This window comes from Neodiprion fabricii, chromosome 5 (genome assembly GCF_021155785.1).
Source record: "Neodiprion fabricii isolate iyNeoFabr1 chromosome 5, iyNeoFabr1.1, whole genome shotgun sequence".
Taxonomy (NCBI): Eukaryota; Metazoa; Arthropoda; class Insecta; order Hymenoptera; family Diprionidae; genus Neodiprion; species Neodiprion fabricii.
The window spans coordinates 21,937,103-21,961,412 of NC_060243.1; the positions used below are offsets into that span (position 1 = coordinate 21,937,103).

Here is a 24,310-nt window from a genome sequence, read left to right on the forward strand (position 1 = left end):
GCTCAGAATTCATACTAGCTGTGACTAAATTTGATTCAATATTTTCCACCCTTCTTATCATTTCAACTGGAATTTTGATCCTCTTCTTTCAGGCACTAGAAACGTCTTTGCGAACCTGGGAGGAGAAGCAGCGAAGCTCAACCTCGACATCGACATCGCAGTCGACGTCGACTTTGTCGGGCGGTTCACAAACTCCGTCGTCGCAGGTGGACGCCAAGCCGTCGAACCTAAACGAGGAGGAAATGGGCGTGCTGCTGTCGTTTATTGAGACAGTGACGACCCTTGTCAAGTGGGTCAAGCTCCTCATCATCTCGCATCCCAGTCTCGAGCCGGACTTGTATCAAGTAGCGGCAAGGACGGCGCTCAGTTTGGAAAACGTTCATCCTGGCGGAAAGATTATCCAAGGGGTCTGTATATGTCGAATTTGAATAGTAAAACCTTACGGCCGAGGCGCGAACAACAGTTTTTATTCGAGTATCCGTAAAGTATACGCCCTTTCGGTCGTGTTTTACACCGAAAAGGCGCACTTTACGAATAATCAACTTTTTAATTTTAATTTTTCGAACACAACGAGACGGACCGTTTGCATCTGAATTTCAGCCAGACTTGAGGCCCGTCGTCACGGAGCTCGTTTCTAGCGCTCGACAGCTTTACGAAGACTCTTGTGAGCTGCTCAGGGACAAAGCGCATAATTTGGTGAGAAATTTACCCCATTCTTGTCTCCACCCCATTTCGCGAATTATCTATTTTTGTTTGTCGCGTCATTCTTGATTCAATTTTCAATCGCAGAGACTGAGAGAAGACTTGGAGAGCAAATTGTCTGCTTCATTGGCTGGCATGGAACAAGAACTGAGGAAATGTGTCTTTGACGAATCTGGCACAGGTCTCGTGTACCTTCATCATCTGCAGGCTGACGAACAGGTACAATTCATTCACATTATTTTCATCTAATACATGTTCGCTCTTTCCAGGGTAAATATTTACCTACATCTTTTTATATCACACACGCACACATTTTCTTCAAACCCTACAATTAAGTTATATCTGTTTGTAAATTTTTTATCATTGAAATTCGTACACTTGTCGCTTGTTTTCTGATTGCATTTAATTTTCTGCGCCGAGAAAAAAAAAACAGTTTATGAGATCGAAAATTACAATTTTCTTTTTATGAAAAATAAGCAATTGGGTCTTCAAACCAATAAATAATTGCTTACAAATTGTGAAAAAATTCACCTAAAGCGTTACAATCAACTGCGATTGATATTGAAAAAATCGTTAATAATTTTTATCCAAATTTAGGAAGTTTATTTTAGAGCTGCAAAACTTTTCAAACACACTATATGTATTTTTATCAATATATAAAGCAGGAACTTGTTCAACTGCGACTCGTCGATTTCTGAATTATATTTACTCCCCATAGAGCTTTCTAAAGTACACACAAAATTCTCATTAACAAATCTATATCAAAAATTTATCATTAATGTAAAAATGAATAAATTGTTAGTATCGTTATTTTTATCATATTATTATTAGTCGTTGTTTTGCCGTCACGACATGTCTTTTATAGCCTCACAAATTCGTCCCACACGCATTGTTTTCTTGTGTAAAACACCATCGTATTTTTAGTATTACTACTGTTATTATTACTATTATTATTATTAGTATAATCATGGTTATTATTATCATCGCCACTACTATTATCATCATTATAATTAATAAATTGTCCTGTGCTTTTGTTTCGGATTGACTGAGTACTCAATTCCGTTGCTGGTAATACGCTTTTCATCAAATTTATAGTATCTAATTATATATGTATATACTATAATATGTACAATGTATGTGTATATGTATGTACATAGGATATAGGTATAATTGAATGTGTAACGATATCAGCAGTATAAACCGGTTGGTTCGTTGCTTAATTTTCTGTTTTTTTTCTTGATTTGCTTGCTAGTCGTGCATATTTACAACTCATTACGCTCGGTATACTTTGCTACTTTGGCTAATTTTATTTAATATTTGGTATTTTTATCACTAAATACAAAAAGGGAAAACGAAAGTCGCAGGGAAATGAGAAAAAAAACTGCTCCACAGCATGTTCGCATGCTTATGATTGCACAATGGCTTCTTTGGTGAACATATATTCCTTGTCCAATCCTTTCGTTTATCATATTATTATTTGTGAAATTCGTGTTTCAATATCGATTCTATTTTTTTGTATGAAGAATGAACCGTTCACCAAAGATGGCACGCTCAGTTGAAGCTCTGTCTAATACTAATACACGCCTAACGTGCCTAGAAATGTAACAAGCTTGTGGCTGGACTCCCCAATTTTCAGCGAATCAGCTTACGGTCGACATTTCGATCTCTCTGCAAATCGCGCTGATCGAAATTTTGACCAACGATCAGGTTTGCTGAAAATTAAACACATCGGGGTTGTTACAGACCTGATAAAATCTGGAAATTCCATTGAAAATCTGAAACTTGCAATTCGGTATCGATACTCATGATTACGTAACGATTGTAAATTCTGTTCGTATTTCTTTGTGATAACGATTAGAGAATGTGAAATATCATTGTACAATTTCGATTATAGAGACCTAAGATTGGTAACAACCTTTGGATGGTGGACTTTGCCTCCGTTAGGGGGATGGGAGGGGGGTATAGCCTGGACAGTCTAAAATCATATCTATTTTTAGGAGTTTTTTTTTAAAGAAAATAAAAACAATTAGAGCAATTGAGTTTGAGGGCGTTATTATTTATATTTTCAAGAACATTTTAAAATTTTTCATTGAAATTAATAACAAAATGGTGGCATGTTGAATATAAGTAGTGGACGACCACGTTTTCAATCCGGTAGCGCATATTTCTCGATCAACTTTTATCCGATCACTATGTTTTTACACAATCCTTAAAACTTACTAATCAATTCCAGCTCTTAGCTAGATTTTTGAATTTCAATTCCAAAATTTTGTCATCCAAATTTGTGTAACAAGTTTTTGTTCGAATAATGGAATTTTTTATCCATAATCGTGTATATTTGCAAAACTTTTTTTTTCATTTATCACAAATTGGATAGTGATGTCAGGATGTCACCACCCCAAAAACCCTCGAATACAGAGTCGTTCGCTACTTATATTCGCCATGTTGTTATTAATTTCAATGAACAAATTCTAAAATGGTCTTGAAACGATAAATAATAAAGCCCTCAAACGCAAATTGCTCCAAGTGTTTTATTTTCTTTAAAAAAAACTCCTAAAAATAGGTATGATTTTAGACTGTCCAAGCTGTACCACCACCCCCCACCCCCCGCCCCCTTTTCCTTTACTGTAATAAATAGAACTAACAAAGCTAACAAGAACGCCGTTAACGCTCTTCTCCGTCTGTAAATCTGGCTCCACAGGGTGATAAAAAGAATCGTCACCGAGGATTGTTCTGGTTAAAGTTTCGCCGGACAGGATGGGGTTCGGGAAATCATCCCGGCGGGTCGGCGCCGGCTCGCGATCAAGCGACAACTTGGAACGTGCCCGAGGTTTGCTCGTGGCTGGAGAGTCTTCAGCTTGGCGAATATGCTGAGAATTTTATGTCGCACGACATCAGAGGTAAGGAATTGCTCACCTTGGCCAGAAGGGATCTCAAAGAGCTCGGCATTACCAAAGTCGGACACGTCAAGCGAATTCTACAGGCCATCAACGACCTTAATAATTAGTAGATTTCGGTATTGTCGTCGTCGTCGTCATACTCGATTTGTCTCGTACTTGGCGATCGAATCAGGAACTAACGAATAAACTGAGGATCTCTTAGTTGGAGTGGAAACATTTATTACGATCGTGACGAAATTCGAAGTGTTAAATCGAGAAAAAGAGGAACTTGCAATCACGAAAACAAAATACCAAAGATAAGATGATGGAAAAGATGAGACAAAGAAGTAGAAAAAGGAAACCGCTACTTTTCTTTCTAATAAATGGGAAATATTATTAGTATTTTCCGACGTGGGAACCAAAGAAACAAAAAATGGAAAGGAGCCAAAAAAAAAAAAAAACCGACAGGTATTTATTTTAAGCACTATATATTTAAGCTAATATATAATAATGATTATGATCATAGTCAAAGAAGGAAAGGATAAAGGGAAATTCGTATGCCTATGATCTTGAACTCTCTTCTTCGATAATGATTTACATATTTTACCTCGCTTACCATTCCTATTAAGTTCAATCAATAACGACGACGACGACAAAAGTGAGTACGGCATTTAAGCGTGAAAATGAAGAGAAAAAAAGACATTGTTGATCGAACAATTCACTTTTCCACACTTTGCCGTGTGACACTATCTTTTTTATTTTGCAACTACAATGGAAAAAATTTGCAAAAACCGTACAAAAGATATCAGAAAGTTCTTTAGAGCAATTCCTGCTGGAATCTGGCAGTGAAGAAGTCGAAGACAAACGCATTGTTCCCTTCGAGTAAAAATCGTATTTGCGGAGAAGAAGAAGGATTGAAGAAGAAGAAGATGATGATAAAAATACAAAAAAACTTCTATCATACAGATTTAAATGAATATAATATTAGACTAAGTGTGTGCAATCTCAATTTATGAAGATGATAAAATACGCGTCGAAACAGTAGTAACAAAAATAAAAAAATTAACATTGATCTCATTCTCTATTTATAATATTAAATATATATACGTATAATAATCAGACGAACGAATCTCTTTCGATATCGATATCATTCTTCCACCCGCGTTATTGTTTTCTCTTTATATTTTGTTTCTCTATTGAATATGAGATAACGCGTACCAATATCACAATATTCGAAGCTCACAAATGGTATCGTAAGAACTGAGAGACGACGAAGTGTGAGACAGCGATAATGAGAAAGCAAAAAACTAATCATAAAGTAAATTAATATTACGTAATGTACGCTAAACCTTGAATCTTCCCGACTTCTACAATGTTATATAGATAAAATGTAATATTTACAAACCTATACCTACATTGTGAACTGTTTTTAATTGCTACAGAGTGCAAGGAATTTGTAGCGATTAGCTACGAATACCTGCGTCACACGCGTACCAGTCCCTTCGACGGTATCGAAAAAAAAATTACTAGGCATAAGGAGATTAAAGTTACGTAAAGTATTTAATATTATTTATTAGTTGTTTAACATTCTTATTATTATTATTTTTAATGATTACTAGGAGAAGAAGTAGAAGAATAGTTGGACTTATAATTAACCGTAACGTGCGCACTGCCGTTTTCTTCAAGGCGTAAAGTATTATCCGTTATACGCGGCAAAGAACCAAATAATGAAAATATATAGAGAAGAGTTGAGACGGGATGCAACGGGATGTAAAAATAGGAAAGAAATAATCTCTTGATAATCTTCACTCAAGAAGGAAAAAAAAAATGGTCGAATATATATATATACACAAATAAGCAATTGAACGATATGGCGCAATAATTATCAGTATTCTTTTCGACGATAAAAAGATAAAGTTGGTATATAAAAAAGAAAGACAACAACTGAAATAAACTCGCGGTTCTTGACGTTGAACGAATGCTACGCTTGCATATTAAAGTGAAACAGCTGAACGAAAAAATACATTTATTTGCGCTGCTGAGAGTAAAAATAATAAAGAATAATCGAAAATATACACAATTGCTTACTGAAATCGTGAAACGAGAACCAAAACGAAAGTTAAGGGGGTGTCTAAGCCTCGAAATTATTTTTGTTAGATTTTCAATTATTTTTGTTTTAGATTTCTAGGTTTCAACATACTCATATATGAGTTTTCATAACTCCGACCACAATTACTTCAGAACGGTTCGTCCGATCAGTCTGAAATTTGCACTGTAGCTTTATGTCATTACGAACTAGATTTTTGTGAGGCAAACTTGTGATTCGTCGTTTCGTTTCTTAAATACAGGTTAAAATGTTACTTGAAAACTAGGAAACGGATTTTTTTTAGTCCTAAATTTCATATCTCTGCCAAATTTCAATTTATCAAAAATCTGTCGCATAGAAGTCTAAAGGATACCTTGACTGTCAAAAAGATCCCAAATTTTTTTATTTCATATACTCTGTTCGGCCGAGATCGTGATCGCAGATTTCAGCACAGGTTTTCACCGACCAGTACTATAGTGGCTACAACTTCCAAAATTTTGATGCTACAGTAAACCTTATATTCAAATTGAAGCAAGTCGGGGATTTTAACCGTATTTTTCATACTTGTATCCATACATGTCCATTAATGCTATACCGTTCTGAAAAGTATTAACATTTTATTGAGCTCAAGGCTTAGGTTCCCGCTTAAGTAAGGGGATATTTTAAACCGATAATTTAATTATACACGTGCAAAAGATTTGGTATCCTCGAGTAGATGATGAATAAATAAAGAATTAAATAAGTAAATGAAAAACAGGAAATGATAATAACAATAATACTTCGTTCAAGTTGTAAAATTTGTCGATAATCAGCGGCGCACTTTCCTCTTTCTCTCCTCTTCTAACGGAGAAGCCTCCTCGAGGCAATAAAATATATCTCTTGCCTTCATCACTATGATGTATGATACACGAGTACATGTATATACCTTTATTTATCTATCTATACTATACACACAGCATACCTAACATTAATGTAAAAATGTAAATTTTTCTATATTATACTCTGTATTATTATCAATGTGTACCTCGATACCTATCATTACAATGAAAAAACAAGCTATAAAACCGCCAAAAAACGAAAATGAAACAAACGAAAAAAAAATGAAGAAGGAGAAGAAGAAAGAAAACTATTCCTTTCTGAAAACTACTAATATTGATCAATAATAATAATAATAATAATAATAATAATAATAATAATAATAATAGCACACATCTCTCAGACTGTTTCTTGAACGACCTACATACATAATATAATAACAATAATAATACAAAGTTTAAAAATTATACTTATACCTTTATCTATGCGATAAATGATGAATGATGAACCACTATTATATAAAATAAATAAATAATTAATATTCAACCGTATAATAAAAATTAATCTAATAATATAAATCCAACAAATATTACATACGTACATAAGATATCTGGACAAGAAAAGGAAGGAAAAAAAAATTAATGTAATAATAATATTAATACTTAATAAAACAAATTGAAACTAATCGAAGTTATATTCTAAATCTATAAGCAATAGTTTGTATCTATCGACTGGTTTACACGTAATAATCGTACATTCGTAGTTATTACATTATTAATTATACCGCGGAATCTTATTATAACGAAATAGTAATTATAATTTATTATTATTCTTCTTACTATCGTCATTATTGATCGATGATAATTATTACTTGCACAGAAATTTCTAAAATCTTCTGCGTTAATCGTGAAAATTTATTGCTCTAATTACAATAATACGTAGCACGGATAGCTGTTGTTCAAAGAGAATAATATACAAGGAAACAAATAGACACCCTTCAAAGTTGAGAACAAATCTTCATGCATACATATATAATAGGGTGGTCCTTATTTTGGGTAAGTCGGAATTTCAAACCTCTCACCCCTTGCATATCTCCCATTTGCCAAAAAAAAAATGTGTGCAAAGTTTAAACCCAATCGGACAACGTTTACCCGTGGCCCAAGAGGGTCAAAGTTTAATGTTGGAGCCAAATGGTAAAAACGAACTTGAAGGCCTTTATTTAAGTAGACCAGCGAAAAAAAATCGTAGCAGGCTATAATCCACAAGATTTCTACCTAAATTCACAACTAATTGAATGTACTGATACCGAGTTCCGCCAAAAATTTCTATGTCGAGTTGTAGATGTAAATACGTAGATTCTACAACATACGTACATCTGCAAATACGTACATCTGCAACTCGACATAGAAATTTTTGGCGGAACTCGGTATCAGTACATTCAATTAGTTGTGAATTTAGTTAGAAATCTTGTGGATTATAGCCTGCTACGATTTTTTTTCGCTGGTCTACTTAAATAAAGGCCTTCAAGCTCGTTTTTACCATTTGGCTCCAATATTAAACTTTGACCCTCTTGGGCCACGGGTAAACGTTGTCCGATTGGGCTTAAACTTTGCACACATTTTTTTTTTGGCAAATGGGAGATATGCAAGGGGTGAGAGGTTTGAAATTCCGAGTACCCAAAATAAGGACCACCCTAATATATAATATAAAACTTATGCATAACAAGGGTTTCAATCACTCATTCCAAAACATATATACATAATATATTCTACATTGTATTTAAATATATTGACTTAAAATTACATACCCTATTCACAGATTACATTGAAGAAAAATAAAGAAAATATTGGAGGGGGGGGGGGGGGGGGGGGGGGGAATAGATATTAACGACATATTTATATAGCCGGTTCGTAAATAAATAAATAAATAAATAAATAAATAAATAAATATAGCGACTATACACGATATACTTTAAATTTGAAAAGAAATTCTGTGATAAAAGAAAGAAAAACAAAAAAAGAAAATCTTACCAATATATATATGCGTACAATGATCTAGGTAATTAATATACACAGAATGCCTGATCTAAATCATGTATTAATAAATCTTAAACAAGAAATTGAAAAAATAAAAAAAATAACATGCGCCACTCAGCACATTGCTGCAATATAATTAGAATTATTCTCTTTATCGGTCCCGATACAATCATCGACATCATCATCATCGATTACCTGCCATATTGTTAAAATTCGTCCTTGTGTTTTCTCTTCTCGCGTCCTAATTCAGCATCCTGTTCATAGATAATAAATATTATCCATGTTGTTTCGAGCTGCAAACGACGAGGAATAAAATACAAAACCTTGTTGAAGTTTTTTTATTATCACGCGAAGAGATTGACTTTGTAGTATGCAAGAGTTCTGCAATAACTTGGGTCCAAAAAACTTTAACAAAACAGGACAAATACAATCGACGATTTATTCCTCGATAAATATCTCACAGAATAGATAAATACATACTTGTTTCTCTTATGCACAAGTTATGTATTGTCATTACTAGTAATAACATTTCATTCATCGTTTCTATGTCTGAATTTCAGAGCTAAAAGCAAGGACTAAAAAAGTACATGATCCTCGGGCCATTGAAATACCTATCGTTTTAAATTATTTTTACAACATAGATAATGTACACTTGTATTATACCTATATACATATAATTTTAAACTAAAACTTCACAAATTTTTGTGTAACAGTATTGTATTTTTTCTTTTTGTCCCAACACTTAAATGTAGTTTCTTTTCTATTGTCTTATGATAATAATAACATTTAATGCGCTAACCAGTCGTCGCTGTCCGTGTTCAGTACGTGAAAGAATGACCGACGCGTCGCTCGATTTCGATTTTCGCCACTCCACGATCTTTTTGCGGCAGCTTACCGATAAACGAGCGACTTGTCGATCCTTCTTCTTAGTCCTGGTTACTTCTTCAGATATATTTATGAGTTGACAGAAACTATATTTGTATAGTGAATTTAGATTCGAACTCTTCTGGCAATATCTTTTAATACTATATCGCGCTATGCTATGATATTATAAATACGCACGATTTTCCTTGTTCCTAGTGTTATTATTATTACAACTGTTGTTATTCTTATTATTCTTATTCGCACATCGATCGATATAACGATTGAGCCGGTACATACAACAGTTACATTATACCAAAGGTTGAATGATAATAATAATAAACTTCTTGACATTTCGAACTCTATTTTGTTGTTAATGAAACGCTTATTTTCCTATTCCTTATTGTTACAGCTCAGCTAAAGTGTGTTAAAAAATAGAAAAGAAAAAACCGTCCACGTTCCATGTGAGTCAATAATTTTACCCTCGGATCGTCGACGGAAAATGAAAACTACAAGTAAATCGAGGACTAGTGCTAGGAGACTAAAGTGGCATAGGATTAATAGGTACAACGAGAACAAGAACTACCAAAGAAAAAAATTCGATGTTATATTTAAGCTGGTATAATGGTTTTTTTATTTTTAATTATTCATTTCACCGGCTTTTTTTCAAGTGAAAACATGAAATTCATGCGAGTGTGTCTATAAAATTCTTTGGGCAGAAGTACGCAGTTAAGTATATTTACAAAAGGTTTATTTTGTCATTTGATTTTGTATTTCTTTTTTCTACTTACGATAAAAACAGCATTAACAATTATTCGAAATCTGTACAACCATCGATAATATTATGTACACAAAATCTGCTTGAGTCCTCGTTTTTGTTTTCTAGGAAAGAGCTCGTTTCACGCGATCCAGAGTCGCGTTCTGGCCTAAAATCTCAATCATCTCAGCCACGCTTGGACCCTCCTATTTCGAAAGAATGACCAGACTGTTTAAAACTGCTAATCAAAGCGTCATGACGAGTCTTACCTTCAAGCCGCTTAGGACGCTGCGCAATAATCTCATGAATTTTTCAAACGGAATATCGTTTGTGTCGGCGAAATTCCTCAACCAGTCTTTCAGACTCTCTTTTCGGAAGAAATCCGCGTCTTTGGAAGCTAGCTGCCTATCAAACTCCTCCAGTATTCCTGGTAAGAATCGATTTATTTATTACATGATCAGCAGCAGAGACTCGTACGTATATGTATCTATTTTTGAATTTTTTTACTCAAATATTCGGTGGGGCTTTGGCTAATGGCTGAAGTCGAGGGGGGAGGAACCACCCATAGAAAAGCCAGCTCACCGCTGACTAGGTCTTCAAGTTTTGATATCCTATTCTTGGCCCAATTGAGAACGTCGTGAACGTGATTCTCGTCCAGCTGCAGAGTGCCGTCCTTCGATCTGGCGATCAAACATCGAGCACAGAATATTTAAACTCACAGAACAGTTTCAATGACGGACAGAGAGCTCTTACCTGTCGGGAAACGCGTCACTGACCAGCCTAACGACTTTGTTGATAAGGAACTTTGCGTTGTTCTCCTCCTCAAGGAGCTGCGATATCTCCAGCTTATTGAACTCCAATAGCTTCTCGGGTAGCAGTTTGCAGGAGTTGACATTCACAGCAGACAAATCGAACTTCATACAAAATAAAACAAGTGGTTAATCTGGCTAAGAACTTTCCACTTGAATGCGTTTCAAGGTCATACAACATCATCAAATGTAATGTTTTTATTCTTTTATTTAGTCATTTCAGAAACACCTGAAACTACTAAATCTATCGAATCCAAAATTAAATTAGCAAAATAACCCCCTTCATTCTCCTTTTTCTCTAGATATTTCTCTGGAAAAAGAAGAGCAAGAAGGTAAAAAAGCGAGTAACTTCAGAGTTAGTCAACAATTCGCCTCCTTCTTCTTTTTCCTTTGCAAAAGCGAATCAAATTACCTGCTTTATCAGCTCCCCGTAGCTGTAGCATCGCTGCTCCCTACCGTGTGCCCTGTTGAAACCACCGCCAGCATGAGTTATGAAGTTGAGCAAAGCAAGTGGGAATATTCCACTCTGTCTATAGTTCTCGACCCTTATGTCCCCCTGTCTTTTGGACAGTTTCGAACCGTCTGGATTGAGGATCAGTGGAAGATGTGCGAAGAGCGGCGGCGTCCATCCGAAAGCCCTGAAAAATCCGAAAAAAACCAGTCATTGTCGAGCATTTGTGAGTAGGAAGCGAACACACACACCGATACATCAATATATGCTTCTGCGTCGACATGAGCCACTCAACACCACGCAGGACGTGCGATATCTCCATGAAGTGATCGTCCACCACGTTGGCGAAGTGGTAAGTTGGATACTTGTCGGACTTGATGATTACCGGATCCCCTTCGTTTTGCGCCACGTCGTAACTCGTAGGCCCGTAAACAAGGTCGTCGAAGGAATTAATATTCCCGACGAGCTTGAACCTGATGCAGTAGGGCTCTTCTCTTCTCAATTTCTCTGCCAAATCCTCCTTGGCAAGGTGGCGACATTTATTGTCGTACCTTGGAATCTGTCTGAGCCTAAGCGCCTCACGTCTCAGAAGATCTAGCCTGCGATCAGTACAGAAACACCTGTAGGCGGATCCGTTTTTCAGAAGAGTCTCGACCTGCTCACTGAAACATAAGGAAAGTTTATAAAAGTAGTAGAAACATTGATGATAATAATAAGTTGCATAAAGATATTGAAGTTAACAAGAAATGGTCACTAGAAAATATAATGATCTTTAATCCAAGGTTTGTGTAATTGAAAAGAATTGCATACTCATTAAATGAGCAACAATATCATTATTTATGAAGAAAAAATAGAGAAAGTAAAGGAAATTGAACATCTTCGGATTGCATTGCAGTCTAATCTTGAGTTTAAAAAACATATCACAAACATCACTACTACTGCAACGAAAAACTTAAACCTATTGAGATTTAAGTGTCATAAATTCAAAGATCTAGAATCCCATATGGTTATAAGGCTTATCGCATTTTGATTTTTACATACCATCAAGAAGATCTAGAATCAACAAAATAATATTTACCACATTGTTGAATTTAAGTAAAGCTGGAGAAAAGTTTTATGTTTATGGAACGAGTGTTATAGCGAATCAAAACCTAGAAGTCCTTGATTTATTTTCAACAAGTATATCATCATTTGAAAATGAAATGCAAAAGTAAATATATAAATATTAATCAAAACAAGCTTGTTAAATTGGCTAATTATTTTTCATACTGTATATTGATATATGTCAGAATACTAATACGTATTATCAATTATAATTCATATTATATATTTAATTTTTTCTAATCAATGCTTAGAATTTATATTCTTTTATCCCACGTAATAATTTTTTAATTATGTATTGGGTATAAATCCGTTATTGATCAAATTAAATTTAAAAAAATAAGCCGTGTGCGATTTAATGCCATTTCTGACAGTCTCAGTTACTCGCTTGACTAGTGATCAGGCGTACTTGTACAGCTCGAGGCGCTTTGACTGGAGGTATGGCCCTTTTGGTCCGCCTCTCGTCGGATCCTCGTCAGGGATAATTCCTGCCCAGAGAAGATCATCCTGCAGTTTTTTGATTGCATCTGGAACCAACCTCGTTTGATCCGTATCTTCGATCCGCAGTATGAAACTGCCGTTGTTAGAACGGGCAAACAGGTAATTATATAGAGCTGTTCGCAGACCTCCGAGATGCAGGTGTCCTGTTTAACGATATAATATTGGGACTTTTCTATATTCTTTGTTTTACATTATTGCTAAAGCCATGGAATTGATATATTTAATTTGAAATTAAATTTATTAATTGTCAAACTGGTGTTTACAGCAACTGTGATACATACATGAATATAGTAATTTTAACTGAATCAAAGTTTCAAAAATTCTGTAAATCTTGCCAATAAGAATTTTTCGGTTTTTTTAAATCTTATTCTCATTTGTTTTTTTACATGTTTTACAGAAGTACATGAATATCGTATTCGGCTGAAAACGGTAGCAAAATCTCTCATGTTCAGTGTTTTCTTCAAAATTTGAATTCCGTTGCATTGGTACGTCTTCTCGCCGTTTGTCTTTCGGATTCCATGTGCCTGGTTCAATGTGCATAGTTCGTGATAGACGTAATCATTCAAAAACACAGGCGGCAAAGTGCACCGCTCGGCTTAACTGCGCCATATTACGCACTTCTCGGTTTATCAGCCGCATGTTCAATTACTCACCGGTTGGACTAGGTGCAAATCGAACCCGAACCTGCTGCTTACTGTAGCATCGTTTCTGCGACGATGATATGTAACAATTTGTCAGAGGCCTCAATATGTTACGTTGCATATTAGTAAATCGTCAAGCCGTGAAATTCAAGTCTTCTTATCTGTTTGCAACAAACCAAAAGATGATAAAAAAAATAAATAAAAGACTAAGAAACAACAATATCCATGTAAGAAGTAACAAATGCTGATCCAAACACTCTAACCAAGGAAAGAGAAGGAGAAGAACAATAGAAATTTTTAAATCTGATTGCCAGTGACGTTTATTCTTCTTCTCCTTACAGCTAAATGCGAAACTATTCTCTTCCTCACTTTCCGGCAATAACCTACAAACATCATTCGCGCGTGGATTTGTGACGTCACATGCCGCCTGAAGTTGGCGACAGGCCGCCGACGCAGCGCATTCGCAGACGTCGCTCGAGCTTCGGACCGTTCGAACCATTTGGAATTGCGTGAAGATCGGTCTCAGCGTCGGTCGCATGTTTCAGGAGTCTCTCGGTTTGTTTACCAACTACCAATTACGATTATGTCGGTTAGTACGTTCGTGTTCATATCACTGTAGTTTGTACTGATTGTGAGTGGCTAGACGATCGCTTACCGTCCGCCGCTGTGTTCACGTCGAGGAGTGATTGCTTTCGGGTAAGTGAATCTGTATCGGATCGTGTTTGAGTGTGTGAATTGTGTCAATGCTGAACGGTAAGTGTATAATACTATTGATGCACGACATGTCGTTTGTAAATCCGTTACCGATATGCTTTCGTTATAAACAATTAGTTCCAAAAACTTAGTCAGACAACGCGAGCGCAACGGCGGTTTCGTTTTGCCGCGTAAATGTCGCTGCTGCAGCGCTGCCTTCAAAGTACTCACGGAATTCTGGGACGCCGGGGAGTTCGAACGAGCTTGGGTCTCATTCTGCATCACGAATTTGTGGAAATTTGTGCCGAACTTAACGTTTTTTTTTTTTTTGAGTGAATTCAATCCATGGAGTCCTATTTTCAGACTGCTTGCGAAAAACGAAAGATTCTTGTCTTTAAAATTTGAAAATGGGACTTTACTTCGACGAATTTACCATTGCGATTTCGTAGAATCCGTGCCATTTATTTATTTCTCCATCAAATGAAAGTACACTGGAGTGTTTTTGTTCAGAATTGTGTATAGAATGGGGCTGTCGAGCCTTTTTTTGCGTTTGTGATACGTTGACTTCGATATTTGGAGACACATAATATTCATAAACCTGAAGACTGATAACGCCTTCATTCGACGCTTATTTTCACTCGTTGATGGTAATTTCTTTTAGTTCTGTTATTTATTTGTCACTAAAAATAAGCAAATTATATAAGACTCTCATTGCTAAACAATGACAACGCTGCTCTATGATTGGATGAAGAAGATTTTGACACTTCCAATTTTTCCATCGCCTTACAAAAAGATAACGAAGTCCGGGCTACGTTAGTAATATAAAGGAATGGTTTGAAGGTCCGTGGACACGGGATGATTAATTTTTTTTCGGCCAAAAACAATATTTATTTATTCATTATTACCAGCTTCGATGCATTTCATTTCCACCTAAGAGATACAAAATATAACCTGAAAGAGAGAGGGACATACCACTCTGTGCTCGAAAGCCAGATACAAAAATAATATGAAAATAAACCAAAACAACACAAAATTAAGTACTTATCTATTGTCTGCCCAGGCAGCACGAAATTTAGTCGTTCGAAGGATCTTTTATGCACCATTTTCTAACGCCTAAAAGATATCTCTATGTCCAAAAGATATCGTCATGCCTAAAAGATGTCCTTGAGGCTTTATAGACGTCAGAAAATGGCGCATAAGACATCCTTTAGACGACTTTAAGTTTTGTGCTGTCTGGGTGAGAATATACAAATTTTTTACTTTATTTGAAAATATTAAAAAATAATAATCATATTAGGGTTGCTATTTTAACAATGTTTGACATTAAAAATTGCCAAATGAGTGACGTCACAAAAGCGGGGGTAGACTCACACGAATGTAAATACTCGTGGCGGAGGGCGGAAACCATGAAATTTGTGTTACGTTATTTATGAATGACCCCTCGGGGCTACGTCGAATAAATATCGGTGTCCAATAAATCTCATATCCAATACAGCTTTCGTTTACTTTTGATATCCAATAACACTGGTGTCCAATCGGCTGGTATTCAAACGGAGTTCACTCGAGAAATGCGAGCGTGGACTCTCTAAGGCTTCTCTTTTCTCGTTCGTAAAACTGGATGAACAGAAAGATGAGAATCTAATTTAGGCCAGAATTCTCGACCCGATTCGACAAAAAGTATAAATATAATGGTATTTGTAAGCTCTGAATGTCGAATCGCGTACTATAGCATTCATACGGGTTGAGTAGGCGTCGTAATTGGCGAGTGGTATTCGAGGAACGGTTTCGAACTGCATGATTAACTAATTTCCCAACTCTACATAGGTACACATACGCACCTTTTCGCTCCCAATCATCCAATTTATCCGTTCATTCATTCATTCGTTCATTCCCTCTGTTTGGAGTAGGAAAAGCATATTCGGTTGTGGGTCGGTCATTATCTACACAAACACACACACACACACACGCGTTATTCCTAGGCTGCAACACTCCCTGTCCTCGCATCGTTCAACGAGCTCTAGTATTATCATCATCATTATTATTATCATTGTCATGTACTCGCAATCGTATTTGTACAAATCTAGAATACAAATCGGTTACGATCATTTATCCATGTGTTCTTGTATACACCCTAAATCGTGCAGGTCCCTAAAACAACAGGGAAAACTTGGAAAACTCAGGAAATTTCTTACAACACGGAAAAGTCAGGGGATTTCGAAAATAAGACTGGAATTTTGAATGTGTCGAAGAAATAAACTCGTTCTTATACAAATTACTATCGATATGGAGAAAAAAAATTGTATATAATTAAAATCTTGTGTCATCGCACCACCTCATACATTCCGTGTATATTACTTAATACCAAACTTTCTTTCGTTTTTTTCTTACGGAAAATCGGTGACTGTTTTTTTTTTTTTTTTTTTTTAATTGATAGTCAGATAGTAAGATATTTACTAGGTAACACTGAAGGTATTATTATTAATGTGTGAAAAAATTGTCATTATTCAGGGTTATATTTCTTGAAATGTTACTGGAAAAATCTTATTTTCAGGCTACAGTACCTGGGAAAGTCAGGAAATTTCAGATTCGAGAAAGCGTACGGACCCTGAATAAGAAATTTCGATAGATCAAGTACGATCGAAATCTCAAGTTTTTGCTCATTTCAAATTCTGACAATGAACGAATATTATATCAATCGAATATGTATCCTCAGGCTCATAATTTCGTACTTTTGAACAGCTGACCACGTTTCGGTTTCTCCGCAAAAGACAGTTTATTATCAGAATTTCCAATCAAGCTTGATCTACCGAAATCCCAAGTACATCCTAAATATTATAAAATTGCTCCCGTAGTGTCGGAATTCCTACAAATCGGCGTTAGAATAATCGTTTGCAGGAACGTTGACGCAAGTCTCCTTGACGCTTTCGACGGTGAGCCCGTGTCTCGCCAAAAGATTTTGCACCCCGATCGCGAAGCTTTCCTGGAGTCTGTGTTCTCGGGACAATATGAAGGAAAATAGTTGACGGGTTTCCTCGGCTCCCGCGGGACTCGGCGTCGAGCAGAAAGTCAGCACCATCCGTGATCCCGTGGCCTTTATTACTTGGACCGACCCGGCGAATTGGACGTATTTATGGGTCAGCAGCGTGCCTGAAAAAAATATTGAAAATAAATTAACGGACGTCGATGTCGAAGAAAGATGCCTGAAAACGCAAGAACAATCGAAACATCACCGTTTTGCTGCCCTTCCGAACGCCATAAGCCGGGATTCTTTCCTAGATCGGGTACGCTAAAGGAGTATTCAAGATCCCCAGCGTCTTCAACCCATAATAATCGGATGCGGATGCCGCTTGATTTATCTTCCGATTTGTTCCCCTTCGAATTGTAATTATCGTCCGGCCACAGCTCCACTACGGGACAAGTCTTTACCGTAGTCGTAACGTGGTGAGCGTCGTCTTTACGGCCATCGGGTGCAGGTGGTTCGATTTTATGCTTCACGACTTCGACCGCGTACCATTTTCCCATTATCTGTGGGTATACATAATGTGCAATTATTCACGAAACACGATAAGATGGAAGGGAATTGAATTATGGTATTCTATTTCAATCGATTACAATTTTCCCAATGACATTGCCAACAAACTGTGTATAATTTAGAAAGATTTTTCACCTGCTTCAAGTCCAGAGCCGGTTGTCGTTTGAGGACCGGACAGTACAACGTTCCATTGCCAGTATTGTCGTTTCCGATGATTGTTGAATTTTCCGTTTTTCCGTTGTCCGTGTAGCCCGATGAGCCGTTTATTAATCCAACGACCACGATTAGCAAAAACCACGGTAATGAACGATCGCTGTCGTTCTTCTTGTTATTTTGGCAATTCATATTTTATTCACAAGTTATTTGACACTCGATGATAATATGCGCCGTATATATCTTAACGTTTATTTCTATGTAGCGAATGACAATGATGCAGCAGCGATAGAATGATGTTGACGTTACGGTGTCCCGGACAGGTCTGGCCTTTTATTGTTGCTCGACTCCGAACCACTGTACTCTCATAAAGCACGATGAGTCTCGACACGATTTTTCTATTCGCAATTATATGCAAGATCGCTCTGGCTGCAGTTAACAAACTGTATTAGATTGGTCAACGTGAATCTACTCATGCTGTCAATTAATTATCCGAAGAATCAACACTCTGACACGCAAGCTAGCATTATTCACCTTACTAACACACATTACGCATCTTGTATTGTAAATATTATTCCCCGAAGAAGATTTCGTTTTTTAAGTTCTGCACGAACCATGTTGTATGTATATATATCAGGGTGCTCTTTCTTGGACTATTTTTTTTTTCGGTCCCATCGTGAAATTTTGTTGGAAATACAACAAAAAAAATTCCCTGAAAGATTGAGCCCTTAATATTAATATTAAGTGCTCACCCAAGGCATGTAAAGATTTCCCGCTTAAAATACACGTAAACTTTAATTTTTTTCTTTAAAACATTTACAGTTCAGAGGCATTTTATGGTATAGTCTAGGACATCAGTAGGTTTTCTTCAGAATGAAATGCTCTACAAAAGTGCTCATTGCGGTGAAGTCGTACGGACCACCCAAACCCAATTTTTTCATGAAATTCTTGTTTTTTTTGCCCCTATCTCGTAAATGACAAGAGCTACAAAAAAAAATATTAATAATAATAAAAATAATTGAATTTCCTACAAATTTATTGAATATTTTTTTTTGTAGCTTTTTTTGTAGAAAAAATAGACCAAAAAAAAGCACCCTAATATATATGTGTGTGTGTGTGTGTGTGTGTGTGTGTTATACTTGATCATCGTCGTCGACGACTTGAGGATGACGACGAGGATCGTTTGTTTCATGCGGTGCGACTCGCGATGTGCTCGATGATAGCGAAGGAGGGATTCGTTCGGTAATAATTAAGGTTAATTCCGCAATTGACCCCCGTCGTCGCGGCTCGCTTTTCTCCCTCCCGCGTCTCTGTTCTCGGTACCAGTATTGCTGACGCATCTGCTGATCCTCGCCAATTCTTCTCTTTCTTTCGCTACTTTTTTCTCGGATAATTCGGAATTATCAGCATATTTTCAAGAATTCGTGATCATCTCGTTATATTGAAACTCATTATTGTAAAACGAGTACGAATTGTCGTATAAAAAAAAAAATTAAAATAACGATATTTCAATAACGAACATGTTTAATGAATAAACACTCATACAAAAGTGAACAATTTTTCCTCCCTTATATATGCTATAAATTATTAATCAATATACATATTACAATACAACGATAATGAATATAAGTAAAATATATACTTTTGAACGTTCAATCGTGTAACACAATATTAAAACTTACGTTGATATAACCACTATTTAATTACAACACATTCTTGCATAAATAACCACTTCTTCGTAAAGATTTCTTTTAAAAAAGGAATAAAGGTAAATCCTTTACAGAATACATAAGATCAAACCGCGGGTGATTCGTATTATTTATATTTGTATAATATATAAACAGCCATATGCTACAAATCACAAGAATCACAATAAAACTATAATATGCAACAGTTAAAATTAGCAGCTTGTGCGATTGCCGTGTGAGAAACGGTGACTAGGATGGTGAAAACGGTCAATGCCGATAAAGTGTAAACGCTGAAACGGTGATCCCTGCTCCCCGAATTAGCGCAAGTCTGTTTAATCATTATGTTGTTCAATCCCTTATTTATCGAGAGTAGGATCTCGATACTACGTATCTCCTCTAGCGGCAGCTCGCGTCCACGGGACAATATCACCGTGTACAACTGATTGTCAGCAGTGGTCGAACAAAATGTTAGGGCGAGGTGCGACTCGGTCGCTTTCATCACTTGAACATCGCCGACGAATTGAACGTATCCTTTGGCCAGAAGCGTCCCTGCGTTACAATCGTAAATGAAAACTGTCAATTAAGCAGTTCAAGCATTACAGCCGCAGAGTGGTTTCGATTTCGAAAAGGTCTCGTATGAAGTCATCGAACATCATGACTCGACGGGAATGCGTTATATACACGAGAATTGGAGTAAATTGTGTTAATTTTGGCAATGGCCGACATATTTATATATTGACGAGAGCGAAACTGTTTGAAGAACGCATTAACGCACAACACCAAGGACGATGAGTTTTCTGATACCGGCAACTCGGATACGAAAACTGTTGAAAAAAAATATCACGGAAAACAGATGCGTACCGTTCTGTTCATCCTTTGATTTCCATTTTCCAGGCTTCACGTTCGAGGGTACATAAAACGAGTAGTCGAGATTCCCAGCGTCCTCGGTCCAGAGAAGCCTCAGGCTCCTGTGGGTCCAGCCGTCACCTGACCCGGTAACTCGGAGGTTTATCACGGGGCACGTCTTCACAAAAACCCGACCTGAAGTCATAGGGCCGAATTTTTCGAATTTGTGTTTCACCACCTCAACCGCGTACCATTGTCCCTCTATCTGTATCGATTGAATACCGTGAAATCATTATCACCGCTTAGTAATGTTTGCATCGGGCATCAATACTGCAGCGTATCATTCTATGACCCTTCGCACTAAGCTACAGAGGATGACCTTTGAGAGTTCGCTCTATCTTTCACAGAATTGTGATGTCAGAATAGAAGCAAGTCCATAGTTTGAACGGTTTGTCGGCTGGATAGTTGGGAAAAGCGGAGAAATTTCTTGAAATTGCATATTATCTGTATTTACCCCATCGAACAAAATCAACTCGACATTTGTACTGCTACGCAATTCTTTTTACGAAAATTATGAACGATGGGTCGACCGCTTTTCGGTTGTCTATAGTTTGGGCGGCTTGGCACGTGCTTCGGATCAGTATGGACGGTCGGTTAAGTCCATATTAGTTAGGACCTCACGACAGATTTCTTTTATCTTTAACAGCTTGTTCATTGGGTATTAAATACACATGTCATATAGACGTTTACTTCTATCTCTCTCTCCCTCTCTCTTCCATCATTCAATGGATGAAAATAAAGAAGTCCAAGAATATCAATCATGCAGAGCTCGGCTCGTGTCATCGGTACTCTATTTTTCTCTTTCAACAAGTGCAAGTGTCGTTTAATATTACTAATTGAATATGTACATACGTATGCGGTATGTATCATGTCGCTGATCCTTATATAACATATTTAAAGAAAACAAGAGAGAGAAAGAGAGTGCGAACAAAAATACGCAAGACTATGTATCTGATTCGCCACAATAAGATATAAACATCCATTGTGCCTATTATTGTACCCGTTTATTCTACCTCGATTGGAATTCTACATATTGTTCACTTGCCAAGGCGGCCAAACCAGAGTTCATACTTTGATACGAGATACTTGGTTCACAAAAGCTGAACCTTAGCTCAGTTTACACTTAACATGAATATAATCTTGTTCAATTATTTACCTGGGTCCAATTGAGTGAATTTTGTGGATTAAAATCCGGACATTCAGCCATAACTGTTGTTGTATCTGTCGCTTGATCCGTGATTTTAGACGACGAATCGTGAATCGTTGCAATAACTGTTATCAGGATTATAATCGATACTCGGTGTGGAAATGACTTGCAATGCATCTTTGGTGACGGAAGATTGAAGGAAAAGTTAATGTGAATAAACGGACAAAAATTAAACGCTGCAAATCAACCTATTGTGCGAATTCCACGTTTCAAAACCACGCGCGGTATTTTCTAATTACTCTCCTCCAATATTCTTCTCTCCGTTTCTGGTATTCACCAAATATCATAATCCGCACTGTTACTGATAGAGACTGTTGTTAACGTTCCGAACACACAAAGTCATCTGACCCTGTCAACTGACTAGCCAACTAAATGCTACGGATGCAACGGAAGGAGATCTCTGCCCCTTCCAAACCTCCGATGACCGCTCTTCTTCATCGCGATCATCCTCTCGTAGATATTAGAGCAGTGACGATGGGGCGGCGCGGCGACATTCCAGAAGCCGAAATTGTTTTATTCCACTTTAGCGCTACTTTTGAAATCCCGAAAAGTGTGCGACTGTGCCTGATCGGTTCATCTGCATCCCGACATAGGCTTCACAGTCTTCCGGAAAGTTCTTCCATTAATCGTAGAGCGAGATTGGTGCCGCCATTATGGAGTCACTCGCGAGTTTAACGTTACGATATAACGCCCGGGACCTTTGATAATAGGCTGCCGGGTTATCGCATCGCAAGAAAGAACGTTCATTCTCTTTTAACTACATTTTGAGAGTTTAATGTATGTACGTGCTATTCAGTCTCACTATCTAAAGCAATGAAATAGTGAATATCGGGAAATTATCATACGATGGTATATTTGAACACCCCATTTTCCGCCCATTCTCCGCTGCTCTCCCTCGCGATCGACGTTCCGAACTCTGACGGTAACTTATCGACCTTGTTTTATTCGCGAAATCCACGTCAGATGGAACCTCTTCTCTGCGTTGTCATTATAAAACTGATGGAGGAGAATGCACACGCAGTTTTTATCATTATTCATCTTAGAAATGCATTGCAATTCTATAAAAAAAAGAATATATATATATTATTATATATATATATATTATATATATATATATATATATTTAACACCAATCCCCTACACTTGTTCAAAGCTTAATTCATCACTCCGGATACGTGTGAAAAATGAATAAAGCTTACCGCAGAGAGATATTTGCAAATTTGTGTGCTTCAAGGCAGATCGGATTGAAAGGTGTAGTAGGAGCAATGAGACACTTTCTTACATACATACCTGTGTCGCATAATTTTTATAGCAAATGGAATTAGGCGGTGGTCCACGTATCTCGTGACCGACGTGCCGGTTAGAGGCCAGGTTTGCTTTCGGTTCGGTTCATCGGTGCGTGAGCACATCGTCAGATGCACATGGGTTGAATTCGGTGCTCGTTCCTCCCTGTACCTACGTGTTAAGGTGTCACCGGGATTCGAACAACGCGATCACGCCGCGCCTCGTTGAACTATTATACATGACAAGATATTTGTCCGAGCTGTGCAATACGCTCTTCCTGACTTCTTGTTTTCGGAAGATTGGAAGAATTTTCTACAGGAGGTCAATTTTTGAATCCATTTCACTTCAACCCGATATAAGTATATAGTTGAACAGACATTGACGTGATTGATTACAGCACTTTTCGGGTTCTTGTGTATCTTTCAAGAAACATAATCGATTTATCAAAAAAGTTGGTTATTAGAAACTACGATAGATGTTTAATGGGTACATATACTGGTAGTTACGCGGTGATGACGAATCAGTACCTCATGCCTGCCAATATATTTTTTGAAACGAATATTGCAATGCCCTGGAATTTGCAGGCACGATGTCTACTACACCGTTCATCGTTAGTAAAAAATTCAAGTTACGAGCGCTTCCAACAAAGTTTCAAGTTTCAGAGTTCACGGCAAAACGCCGGATGTCGCGGGCATTAAAAATTTAGCATCATCATACACAAGAATTAGGTAGGTAGGTAGGTGTGTATGTACATGAATTACGCGTTACGCGTGTAACGGTGTCGGTTCCTAAAAACGACAGCATGCGTGCACGAAGTCGTCTTCCTCTCTGCATTATAGCCAGAGAAAAGAGAGCAGGAGACAGAGAGAGACATTTAAATTCTTGTAATTACCGTTTAGACCGTATTAAAGACCCTCGACAAATCTACTGCACTTATCCACCACCGTAGTTCTACCGCCGATGTGTACATCGTACCTATACAGACACAATAATTGTCTCCGCCCATAGAGTGTATGTATCTCCATCTCCGTTTATCACGGTACATGAAGGCATAACCGCGCGGAAAAGCTTACCCACGAGGAGGAGGACCAGGCGGATTACATTATCGTGACGCTTCTTCGCGTCTTTAACGGCTTGTATATTTATTGTATACTTTATACCATAACTGAAGTGAGCCAATGACGTCATACCTTTATTGATTTTTCAC

General features: G+C 37.1%; 4 protein-coding genes across 18 annotated transcripts in view; 1 reads left to right on the forward strand and 3 right to left on the reverse strand.

Annotated features, from left to right (window-relative positions):
- Positions 1-9,878, forward strand: part of LOC124183452 (diacylglycerol kinase eta) — a 34,579-nt gene extending 24,701 nt beyond the window's left edge. For 9 of the 11 annotated variants that reach the window (XM_046571953.1, XM_046571954.1, XM_046571950.1 and 6 more), the window contains 4 exons: positions 93-407; positions 601-696; positions 790-921; positions 3,404-5,083. In XM_046571953.1, the coding sequence (XP_046427909.1) occupies positions 93-407; positions 601-696; positions 790-921; positions 3,404-3,709 (849 nt within the window). In that variant the 3' untranslated portion in view covers positions 3,710-5,083. Of the gene's footprint in view, positions 1-92; positions 408-600; positions 697-789; positions 922-3,403; positions 5,084-9,792 lie in introns of those variants that run through there. The other 2 variants (XM_046571956.1, XM_046571955.1) reach the window with 2 other exon arrangements.
- Positions 9,251-14,099, reverse strand: LOC124183453 (probable glutamate--tRNA ligase, mitochondrial). Of its 4 annotated transcripts, none has more exons than XM_046571963.1 (9): positions 13,907-14,095; positions 13,653-13,819; positions 12,908-13,142; positions 11,649-12,059; positions 11,359-11,584; positions 10,891-11,051; positions 10,645-10,817; positions 10,407-10,564; positions 9,251-10,343 (listed from the first exon to the last, which is right to left on the reverse strand). In XM_046571963.1, exons 2-9 carry the CDS (start codon positions 13,759-13,761, stop codon positions 10,263-10,265), a joined length of 1,554 nt encoding a protein of 517 aa, XP_046427919.1. In that variant the 5' UTR covers positions 13,762-13,819; positions 13,907-14,095; the 3' UTR covers positions 9,251-10,262. The 4 variants fall into 4 exon arrangements, with proteins under 4 accessions (XP_046427919.1, XP_046427920.1, XP_046427921.1 ...); XM_046571964.1 differs by having other exon boundaries at positions 13,653-13,816; positions 13,980-14,078; XM_046571965.1 differs by having other exon boundaries at positions 10,720-10,817; positions 13,653-14,099.
- Positions 14,100-16,677: 2,578 nt separating this feature from the next.
- On the reverse strand, positions 16,678-19,204 carry LOC124183456. 2 transcript variants are annotated; one of them, XM_046571970.1, is made up of 4 exons: positions 19,158-19,204; positions 18,001-18,447; positions 17,564-17,858; positions 16,678-17,480 (listed from the first exon to the last, which is right to left on the reverse strand). In XM_046571970.1, exons 2-4 carry the CDS (start codon positions 18,208-18,210, stop codon positions 17,197-17,199), a joined length of 789 nt encoding a protein of 262 aa, XP_046427926.1. In that variant the 5' UTR covers positions 18,211-18,447; positions 19,158-19,204; the 3' UTR covers positions 16,678-17,196. The 2 variants fall into 2 exon arrangements, with proteins under 2 accessions (XP_046427926.1, XP_046427925.1); XM_046571969.1 differs by lacking the exon at positions 19,158-19,204 and having other exon boundaries at positions 18,001-18,503.
- Positions 19,205-19,550: 346 nt separating this feature from the next.
- On the reverse strand, positions 19,551-22,213 carry LOC124183457. Its single transcript, XM_046571972.1, has 3 exons — positions 21,769-22,213; positions 20,568-20,817; positions 19,551-20,255 (listed from the first exon to the last, which is right to left on the reverse strand). The coding sequence occupies exons 1-3, from the start codon at positions 21,934-21,936 to the stop codon at positions 19,897-19,899; spliced, it is 777 nt and encodes a 258-aa protein (XP_046427928.1). The 5' UTR covers positions 21,937-22,213; the 3' UTR covers positions 19,551-19,896.
- Between the last annotated feature and the right edge of the window lie 2,097 nt (positions 22,214-24,310).